Below are 10,687 nucleotides of genomic sequence, written 5' to 3' on the forward strand. Positions count from 1 at the left end.
ACCCCCGGGCGCTCCCGCCACGCATGCTGCACCCCCCTGCCCGCCCCCTCCCCCGACGCGATGCATGCAGCCCCCCGGGGTGCCCTGCTACGCATGCATGCAGCCCCCCGGGGTGCCCTCTACGATGCACACTGCCCTGCCTGCCCCGGGTGCCCCACCATGCATGCTGCCTCTCGGGGTGCCCGCACCATGCCACCCTCCCCTCGGTACCCTGCCACGCATGCAGCCCTCTGTGGTGCCCACACGATGCATGCTGCCCCCCCCGGAGACCCCACCACACATGCAACCCCTCCAGATGCCCTGCCACGCACGCTGCCCACCCCGGGGTGGCCGCAGCCCTTCAAAGCTTCTGCCCCCCTGCTTCTGCTGGGGCCTGGCTGCTCGTGCGCACCAGTGGGGAAGAATGGATGCTGGGCAACGGGGCAAGGAAGCAGGTGGGTGGGCAGCCAGCAGCCAGCTGCATCCCGCAGCATCCTGCCACCGCAGAGCTCCGCACCTGCCCGGGCTCTGCCGGGAACCTCCTGCCACTAGGAAGCAGAGAGAGTGGAGGCAGCCGCCGCTGGGACCTTACCTGTGCGACCAGCCGGCCGCATGGAGGAGGGCACTTGCTCCCACCGGTGAGTGTTCAGGCGAGCCGAGGTCCCCGCTACATCCTGGGTGGGCACTGCCACTTGGGAAGGGACAGGCCAGATATGCAAGGGTGAATGTGGCACAGGGTGCTGTTGCCACACCCCACCCCAAGCCCCCAGGCACTGCACCCTGGGGTCCCCCTCCCTGCCACCCCACACTCCCCAGAGCATAGCGCCAAAATCCACCAGCACTTGCAGGCTGCTCTGCACCCCAGGCAGTTGGCTCTCCCCTGCAGTGCCAAACCATGCCACAGAGGAGGGCAAGGCAGAGATTGGGCTACCCGCACCCCGGCAGAGCAGCGAGTGGTACCCAGGGTCTGTGCCAAAAGATCAGGATCACCCCTGCACCCACCAGGCCCTGGCACAGTGGGGCCAGCCCAGCATCGCCTCCAGAGAGGAAGGTGAGGGGGCCCAGTGGCTCAGCCCCCACCCAAGGAGCACCCAGGGCGCAGGCAGGCACTGAACAGGCAGTGCTCTGATGACCAAGTGGGGAGGCTCAGCCTTTCCCCAGCACCCAGGTTTGAGCCCCCCAGGTGATGCAAGGTTGGGTCAGGTCCTGCACACTTCCCTCTGCCCCGGGGCTGTGCCACGATGCAACCCACCACCTCAAAGTATGTCCCCAGCGTATCTGCCTTCCCAGGACCCAGCAGCCCCCTGTGGCTTCTGGGAAGGAGGGGACCTCCACCTGCAAGGGTGGCTCCGAGCAGGAACCGTGACGCTGGGGGCAGAGAGCTGCTTTCTGTTTTTTTCACACCCGTTTCCTCCTGGCACAGCTGCGGGGACAGTTTTCCCAGCAGTAGGAAGAGGGCAGCTGCTGGCCATCGCTATCCCTCAAGGCTGCAGGGAGGACCCGGTGGGTGCTGGGCCCCGGCCCGGCCAGCGAGCGTGGCCCCGGGGGGGTCGGGGCCAGCAGGCACACGGCTCCCAGCCTTATTGGGACAAAGAATGCAAAAGGCCGGGGTTTGCTGCCGGCACCGATTCCCTTTCATGGCCCTGCTGCCGCCCGGCCTGGAGCTGGGGGACTGGTAAACAGCCAGCCTGGCACCCTGCTCCCCCGGCACCCAGCTGGGGCAGGCACTGCCACCGCACGGCCGGGTGGCAAATGGCCACCAGCTGGGGATAGCCCCTGGCCTGGCCACGTCCTGCCCTCACATTCCTGCCCCAGCCCGCGTGGGCTTAAGTCATGTCCCCAAGACTGACATCCTTCCTTGCACCGCTGGGACGCGCATCCCACAAGGCAAGGGGGCAATGGGGGCCCCCTGGGGCAGCACTGCCCAGCTTGGAGGGGAGGAGAGGGAGGGCCACGGCCCCAGCACTCCCTCCTCATGGGGCTGCACTTACCCGCTGGTGGCTCCCCACGCCTCCCCGATGGCTCCAGCACCTGGCTTTGCACCCCAACACCAAGCTGCAGGAAAGGAAAGGTGCAAAGCAGTCAGCTAGGGGGGCCACACGCACCCCCCCCACCCGATCAAGCCGCCTTCACCCATGGGACCGACAGCCCATGGCGAAGAGGGCAGTGTCGGCCCCAGCCCATGTCACCAGTTCTGTACCTGGCTGCCCTGGCTGCCAGCACTGGGCTGGCCTGGGGGCGGCTGCTCCACCCGGTGGCTTTGTCCCCCACCGGGTTCTTGGGTGGTGGCAGGGCTGCCAACACTCCCTTCCTTCCAGGCTGCCTGGTGCTGCCCCTTGGGCTGGGCAGCACCTGGGGACCACAGCTGGCCCCGCTCCACCTCCTTGCCACCATCTTCGGGCTCCGGACCAGGCTCTGGGGCCGGCTGCAGCTCCACGAGCACGAGGGTCCCCGAGACCACAGCTGCAGGAGGGAGAAGAGGCTCCGCATGGGGGAAGCCTGCGGCTGCCTGCAGAGCATCCCCGCTCCTGCGGCCCCAGCAGGCGCCCGGCTCCCCTGCCCACACCTTTGGGACATGCTGTGCTGCCCTCTCCATCCTCCTGCCCTTGCCTGCAGCTGGCCCTGGTGCCGCTCTGGCCCCAGGCACGCACTCAGACAGGGCTTTGCCTCCGGCATTCGTGGGGACTCACCCTGGGTGCTGGGTTTCTGGGGGTCTCCCGCCTGCCGGCTGCATAGCTCCTGCATCCCAGCCAGGACATGCTCCTGCTCCACTGCATCATCTTGCTCATGGGCCTGGGGAGATGGGGGCAGCGTGCCAGCAGGGGGTGAGAGCAGGGCCAGTCTCTGACTGGGTCACCCTGTCCGATCCCTGCCACCCAGCCAGGGACATGCCGCAGGCTGTGGCCTCTGCCCATGCCACCCATGTCCCTGCCTGCATGCTGCCGGGGATAGACAAGCCACCCCCTGCACAGGGGTCACTGCAGGAGGCTGGCAGGGGGACAAGTGTCCCCACACCCCACTGCCTCCCCCAGGCAAGGAGAGGGACGCTGTGTTGATTGAAGGGGGGGCCCAAACCCTGCACAGCCCTGGGGCTCCCTGCACCCCTCTCCGTGGGGCTGATAAGCACCAGGGCATGGAGCAAGGAGCTGGCTCTTGGGTCCCTCTGTGGCCTCTGCCACGACTACACCAGCCTTGTCCAGCATGGATGCCAGGAGGTGGAAGGAGAGGACAGCCTCTGCCCAGAGCCCCTGTCCCCTCCTGCCACCCAGCCCAGGCACCTCAGGGCTCTCTAAGGCAGGGAGCATCCAGTTTTGCATCACCCTGTCCCTGCCCACAGCACTGGCAGCTCTGCTTGGCAGACGATGGGATGCTCTGGGCACAGGACTGCATGCAGGTGACAGGTGCATCCCTGACACGCGCCTGAGCAGGGACGGGGTGTCCTGGTGTCACCAGCCAAGGCACAGGGTGCCAGTGCCTCTAGGAGCACCACAGGCTCCAGGTGCTGACATGACTCCAGAGTGGGGGGAGGCGGAGAGGGGCCCATACCCCAAGGGAGCACTGGGGAACCAGGACCCAAACCCAGGCGCCACTGCAGCCGTTGTTCCAGGGTAATGGCCTCGGGTTTGGAGTCATCAGCCGGACAGAGTGGGACAGCTCCATCAGCTGCTTGGGAGATGTCCCAGCACAGCCAGGATGGGGGCAGCGTGCCAGCACACCCGGATGGGGAAGGCAGACAGTGCTGAAAGGTGGCACAGGGCCATGTCCCCCCTGCAGCCTCTTGCCATGGCCCTGGGGCAGGTGGAGGGGGAAGCTGGGCTGCACAGAGGCAGATGCAGGGACCCACGCCTTCCCGCTTGGCTGTGGTTATAACCACTGCTTCTCCCTTCCCCACCCTCTCTCCCAAAGGGCAACTCCACATGGTGTCTCTGCAGGGACCTCCTACCACCACGAAAGCTATAGTCACCTGCAGGGTCACCTCTGCTGTGCAGAAAACCCAGACTTGTGCCCGTTCCTTCCAGCCCTCCCCACCAGGTCATCCTTTGACCAGCCAGAGAACCTCTACCATGGGTGGTGGGCACCAGCTTTGCTCCAGAGTGAGCCCCAGCCCCTCGAGGGACAGCAGGAACAATGAGCATAGGGAAGGGGACAGAGGGATCAACATTTCTGCCTGTGCAAGGGGACTGATGTAGGCAGCTGCCACAGGCAGGACAAATACCCATCACCTCCAAAGAGCACCATACCCACAGAGCCGCAGCACAGAGGGGTGTACCAAGTGCACTGAGGGGCCCCGCAGACCCCCTCACCCACAGCACTCGTGCCCAGGCTTCATCCTCGGGGAGAAGCCCAGGGGCACACAGGCCTGAGCCCCCAGCCCCAGCTCACCACTGGTGACACAGGCACAGCCAGGCCACGTCCCCAGAGACCCCAGCTCCACCTGCCCCAGTCCCCTCGGGTGAGCAAGCCCAGCATGCCTGGGGGTTTGTGCCCCAGAGAGGCTGGCACAGGAGCCCTTGGGAAGGAAGGCGAGGAGGTCTTTGGTGGTCCCATCTCCCCAGCAGCACCCTGCACACTCACCGCTAAGCCTTTGCGCTCCTGGGCAGGGGGCTGCTCTGCAGCCCCCCCGCAGCCACTCTCCTCCAGCCCAGCCAGCGCCAGCTGCTCTGCATCATCCTGCTGGCTGCTCTCCCCACTCCTGGCTGTGGCCAGGGGCTTGGTACTGCCCTCGCCATGGCTCTCCTCACTCCCGGCCAGGGCTGGCAGCTCGGTATCGCACCTCTGGCTGCTCTTCCCGCTCCCAGCCAGGGCTGGTGTTTCAGCATCATCCCTCCGGTTGCTTTTCACATCCCCAGGCACAGCGCGGGGCTCGCTGCCGTCCCTCCGGCTGCTCTGCACGTTCCCAGCCAGGGCTGCAGCTGGATGGGAGCAAAGGCGGCGTTTCGGAAGGAGCTGCCTACATTCCAGGCTCTCCATGGTAGCCACTCCGGGACACAGGAATGGTGCCTCACCTTCAATCTCCTCAGCCCGCAGCTTGCGGATGGCAGCTCGGATCAGCTTGCGCTCCTCGTACTCACCCGCCGCCCGCAGCTGCAAAAGGGAAACACCCAGTAGAGAAGCAGGGTCACCCCGGCACACAGTCAGCCCCGGCACACAGTCACTCACCAGTTTTGTCAGCTCCTCCACGTCTGTGATGGCTTCAAGCTGCTGGGACAAGGCGGCCAGGGCTGCCTGCTGCTCCTCCTCCAGGCGCCGGGACCTGCGCGGGGGCGAGAGTGGCCGGCCGGGAGCTGCCGTGGGTGCTCGGGAGCAAAGTCCCTCATGGGCAGCTGGCAAAATCAGGCAATGGCCCCCGCCACACACCAAGCTGCTCGGTGCCAGGCTGCTCCCACCCTCGCACAAACCCAAATCTGTCCAAGCCACAGTGGGGCTGGGCCTCAAAGCCACCGTCTCCTGGGGCAAAGGCGGGGGGTGCGCAGGAATCCCAGCCCCAGGCCAGACTCACCGAGGCCAGTTCTCTTTGTCGTCCTGTCGGTGACTGCCACGCTCTGGGCGAAAGCGCTTGGATGCCAGCGCCTCCTCGTCCCGCTCCAGCTCCTGCCGCTGCAGCTCCCTGATGGCCGAGCGGATGCGGCGCCGCTCGGCCAGGTCCAGCGTCGCCTCCAGCTGGGTGTGACGGGACAGGGCTCAGCACCGGCTCCGGCCGCTGTGGCCCCTTGGCTCAGCCCTGGTACCGCCCTCCGCCGGGCTGCCGCAGGCTGCCCATGCGCCATACAATGGGGCCGTCTGTCTGGCGGGGCCCACGCACATGGCACATGCTGCCCGGCACTGCCAGGCCCCGCAGGGAGCGTGCGTGCCACCCCCCACCCCCCCCCAGGAGCGGGATGCTGGGATCAGCCATGGCGAGGGGCTGCCATGCTGACACTGAGACGTCCAGGCATGTGAGGGGCAAGGAGACAAGGGCGCACGGCATGAATGCCCATCGGTGGTCCGTGCAGCCCCCAAGGGTCAGTTCACTGCAGCCCTGCCCCCCCATGCCACCAGCACAGGGACAAGCCCTCCTGCCCATGCCAGGCCCTCCAGCAGCAGAGGGGGACAGCAGAGTCTGTTCCCCGCCCCCAGCCCCATGGCCCTCAGGAGGTGCTGGTTGGGAGGGTACCAGCATCACACTGACGAGGGGTCCCCCCCAGCCCCCCCTGCAGCCCTCCCCACCCTCACCCAGTGCTAGGGCATGGCAGGCGGCTCTCGGAGCCAAATCCATGAACGGGATCTGTCCTAAATCGAAGTGCAACCCTCTGTATGTGGGAAGCATAGCCACAACCCCCCCCCAACCCCCCCATGAACATCTCGTGGGTGCTACTCAGCCCACCCAAGGCCGCCTGCCAGGACCTAGCATGGGCACCCAGAGCTGCTTCCTCTCTAACAGATCAGGTCCACAGCCCCAGCCCTGCTACCAGCCCAAGTGCTTTGAGGGGGCCGTACACAGCCTACACAGCCCCCCCCCCGCACTGAAGGGGAGTAGAAGGCAGCTGGATCCGTGGGGAAAGGCCAGCCAGGGCAGGCATAGCCCCACTGTCCTGCTGTGGGACGTCGGGACTGACCCGGTGCTGGGAATCCAGGAGGCAATTTCCCATGGAGCTCGTTAAAAATAAACCCCGTGACCCACAGCAGCTGCCATCAGCATCAAGCCCCGGCATGCTGGGAGCGGCCACGGCTGCACCACGGGACAAGAGCATCAGTCCCCTCCCTTCCAGTCCCATGGGCCACTGCCAGGCCACCCATCCGGGCTCTTCAGGTTCCGCTGCAGTGGGAATCCAGGGTTGGTCCCTCAGTTGGACACAGGCTGAGCAGCGCTGAGAGCCCCAAACCACCACCCGCATACAGAAACCCCCCTGCACAGAGCCCCCAGCAAAGCCATCGCCCTTTGCCCTCCCTGCTCAGGGTTTGGAGACCAGGGGAGGATATTTCCATCCCAGTGAAGCCAGCAGGCACAGAGCAGCCATGTACCACCCCAGCGGCAGCCAAAATTGTGGTCCTCCAGCCCCTGCCAGCCTCGAAGCCCAGCCGGGAGCATTATCCTTCCCCAGCTGGGAAGACCCCAGTAGAATGCTTGGCAGCCGCAACTGACAACCCCCAGGGCAGCTCCCCCTGGCCAGCCTGGTGCTGAAAATGCACGCAACCTTGGGGGCAGCCGCCTGAAGCTGGGGTGCTCCCTCCCAACCTGGCAGCCCCCAGCAGGCCTGCTGACAGTGCCACCCCTCCCGGCACACTGCAGCCGCTTATCGCATCCTGCAGCAGCACGAGTGTCTGCCTGCTGCCCAGGGCTGGGTGCTGCAGCCCCCCAGGCTCTTATCCAGAGCTGTTACCTCCGCTGGCACAAGGGCAGGGAAGCAGCTAGGAAGAGCAGGAGCTGCTGCGCTGCCAGGGCAGGGGGATGTCGGGGAGGAAACCAGCCCATCTGTCCACACGGGCCTCCCATTTCCCGTCCACACTGCAGCTGCCTGTGCCCTGGGGATGCTGCTGCAGGCCAGGACGCTGGCTGCCAGGACAAAGGCACCTAGACGGGGCCTTTCACCCCTGCTATTCCAGCAGGGACAGTGGCCACCCTGGCCAGTCGGGAAGCCCAGCTCTGCTGTTCACAGTGTGGCAGCAATGGGCTGGGGGAGCGATGGAGCCTGGTCCAGGCAAAACGAGGGGCTGGAGGTAGAGGCCCCATGGCAAGCCTGGCTCTCCCCACAGCCACGCAAAAGCCTTGAGGACAGAAAAACACTCCTCCACCACATGTCAGGAAGCCGAGGTCCCAGCCCTTCCCTAAATAAGCTGCTGGTGGTGTCTGGCTCGGCCCCAGCAGCTGGGTCAGGGCGACAGAGGGGGCAGCAGCTGCAGGAGCCAGAACTGCCAGGAAAGGGGCGACATGAAGGGACACCAGCCCTGCACACACCAGAGCAGGGGACACCCCGGTAACCCTCGTGCTGCATGACACCCACCCACCAGTTCCAGCGTCTGCCCTGTCCAGGATGTTCCAGCTGGGACCTGGCCCGCACCCAGGTCCTAGAAGGCTTCTCCCCACAGGAGAAACAGCAGCAGGGCAGGAGACAGAACCTCATCCCAAGCCCACGTCAGCAGGGAGCCGGGATGAGGCAAATGAGTGGCTTCGGAGGCTCTGTGGCCAGCGGCGAGGGGGAGCATGCCAGAAACCACCGCTGGAGCCAGGGGGTGGGAAGGGGCCTAGGGGCCCAACCCTGCCGGCACAGGCAGGCCCAGGGATCAGCACATGCCAGGGCCCCACCAGCCCTGCCCAGCCAGCAGCAAATTAATGGTTATGAGCAAACGCCCGCCTCAGCACACACACAAAGTGGCTTTGTGAAAAGGGTGCTGGCAAGGCACCCGTGGGCTGCTTTCCCGATGATGCCCAAGCACAGCAGTGTTCAGAGCCCCAGCATGGCTGGCAGATCCTCCAGGAGGGCCGTAATTAGCCCTGCATCCATCCAGCTCCCTGGAGCAGCTGAGCACAGAGCAATTGAGAGGCTGGAGCCTGGCCACAGGGAAACCGCTCGGGGTACAAGAGCCAGGCACATCAAGCACCTCCTGCAGCCCCAAGCTTTGCTGCACCTTTGGAAGGAGCTGCGGAGAACGTGGCTGCCTCCTAGGCAGAGGAAAGCAGGAAGGACAGCTGGGTGACAGGGACATGGCAGGGATGCAACGCTCCTTGGGGCCATTGAAGCCCTTCCGAAAGGCAACCAGGTGTAAGAAGAAGGGGACCTCATGGCCATGACTTTCCTAGCTCAAGCCTGCCCTGCCTCTGCCTGCAAGGGTATTTGCATCCTGTCTGTCTAATTAACCAGGCTGAGATCTGGAGGGGCCAGGAGAGGGAAGCATTCCCCAGCCCAGGGCCAGCAGACCATAGCCTGGAGCCCAGCAAAGCCCCAAGCGTTCAAATAACCCCCTGCTTCCAGACACCCACCTAAGGGGCACCCTGCAGCAGCACCCACCCCATTCCCCACAGCTTCCTCCCCAGGCTTCTCCAAGCCCTTGGTCACCTTCACACTGCACCACAGGTTCATCCCAGCTGGCCTCCCCAGGACTGGGATACCAGCAGGCAGCTAGGGAGGGAACCATGTGGATGACTATAGGAGGGAGATGGGGGGCAGAGGCTCCCAAGCAGCTCCCAGCCCAGCCAGGACAGCAATGGTCCCAGCAAGGGACCTGCTCACATCCCCCAGCCTCCTTCTTCCAGGACCCTCAGAAACGTCACACGCTGCTGCCAAGGTCTCACTTGCTGGGAGAAAGGAGGAGAAGCAGCCCAGAGCCGAGGGCTGGGGAGAGTTGAGGAGCAGGGAGGAAGTGGTGGGAGAGGCAGTTTTCCCTTATATGGGCTAATCCTCTTCCAGCTGAGTGGAGCCAAAACCTAACCAGAAAGAAAAATAATTCCTTCCCTGCCTCACGTCAGCTCAGAGCAGGCTTTCCCCAGCCCACACCGCACAGGCACAGGGAGACCCGAGCAGGGTGCTCTGGGGATACAAAGCCCCAGTGGGTCAAAGACAAAGCCCCAGGAAGAAGCGGCGCTTGCTGTGCGGGTAAGATCCACCTCCCCAGGCTGGCTGGAGACCCAGCTGCACCACACAGCTGGCACCCACCCCATCACCGCTCCCGGGGCTCTGTCTCAGCCCAGAGACCTCAGCTGGGACATGGCAGAGCCGGAGCACTGGCAGGACAGGGAGAAACCCAGACCACCCATCCCCACACCTCCAGGGCCCTCCGTCGGCCCCAACGTCACCCCAGGGAGAGCGGCGGGCTCCTCAGCCCACGAACAATGGGCAGGTCTGTGCGTTGTCACCCAGAGCAGGCTGAGGATGGCACCTCAGGAGGCTCCGGCAGGGCAGCGCGGCCCCCGTGCCGACCCCCTGCCCACAGCATAGCGCAGCTGCCGCTTCCCGCCGGTGCCGCGGCACCCCGACTCTTTCCTGTTCCCGCAGACGTGCCTTCCCGGCTGACTCAGCTTCCTGCTGTAAGCATTCCCCAGCGCCGGCCCGGGCCACCCCGCACCCAGGCCCCCGGGGCACCCAGCAAACCCCCAGCCCCGAGCCTGTGGTGCCCCGGGGCTGGAGGGGAGGTGGCAGGGCTGCCCAAAGCAGTTTGTAGGGCTTCCTGGCACAACAGCCCTGGCTGAGCCGGTCCGAACCCAGCACCCGGAGTCCCACCTTTGGGCACCCACCTCGTCCCCCACGAGCCCACCTGGCCCTGGCAGCCACGATGCCAGGGCTCGGCTCCGGCTCTTACTCCCCGGGGGAACAAATGGAGCAGGGATGTGACTTGGACGTCACTCCAGCGGGCGCAGAGCCTGGGGAGCAGCCCCTGGCACCAAGCCGAGGCCCGGGCCAGACGGCAGCCAGCACCGGGAGAACAACGGTGACCAGGTAACTGAGCTGGCAGCAGGAAACGTCTCAGGCGGGAGCCACCGGCCAAGGAGATGGGGCCGACGGACACATTACAGCCTGAGCGCTGGTGCGAGCAAAGGGCCAAGCGTGGCCGAAGCAGCACGTCCGGAGTCTCTGGAGTCACTGGGGCAGGACGGGTGCTCACCCGTGTCCAGAGCTCTGACCCAGGCCAGATCGGGCCCCTCCAGGTGCTGCTTGCCCGGGAACCCCCCACGCACTGCACCAGCTCCTTGCCAGCGGCCCCACTCACCCCCGCCCCAGGCCGAGGGGCAGCG

At 65.7% G+C, this 10,687-nt stretch overlaps 1 protein-coding gene across 1 annotated transcript in view; it reads right to left on the reverse strand.

Moving 5' to 3' along the window:
* Nucleotides 1–5,875, reverse strand: part of SMTN (smoothelin) — a 17,668-nt gene extending 11,793 nt beyond the window's left edge. Inside the window, exons 1-9 of the mRNA XM_010563397.1 lie at nucleotides 5,783–5,875; nucleotides 5,480–5,640; nucleotides 5,140–5,233; nucleotides 4,986–5,064; nucleotides 4,555–4,892; nucleotides 2,670–2,772; nucleotides 2,180–2,442; nucleotides 1,971–2,034; nucleotides 572–670 (exon numbers count right to left, since the gene is read on the reverse strand). Of these exons, the coding sequence (XP_010561699.1) occupies nucleotides 572–670; nucleotides 1,971–2,034; nucleotides 2,180–2,442; nucleotides 2,670–2,772; nucleotides 4,555–4,892; nucleotides 4,986–5,064; nucleotides 5,140–5,233; nucleotides 5,480–5,640; nucleotides 5,783–5,875 (1,294 nt within the window). The remainder of the gene's footprint in view (nucleotides 1–571; nucleotides 671–1,970; nucleotides 2,035–2,179; nucleotides 2,443–2,669; nucleotides 2,773–4,554; nucleotides 4,893–4,985; nucleotides 5,065–5,139; nucleotides 5,234–5,479; nucleotides 5,641–5,782) is intronic.
* Between the last annotated feature and the right edge of the window lie 4,812 nt (nucleotides 5,876–10,687).

The sequence above is a fragment of the Haliaeetus leucocephalus genome, unplaced genomic scaffold, assembly GCF_000737465.1.
Source record: "Haliaeetus leucocephalus isolate CR32 unplaced genomic scaffold, Haliaeetus_leucocephalus-4.0 Scaffold165, whole genome shotgun sequence".
Classification (NCBI taxonomy): Eukaryota; Metazoa; Chordata; class Aves; order Accipitriformes; family Accipitridae; genus Haliaeetus; species Haliaeetus leucocephalus.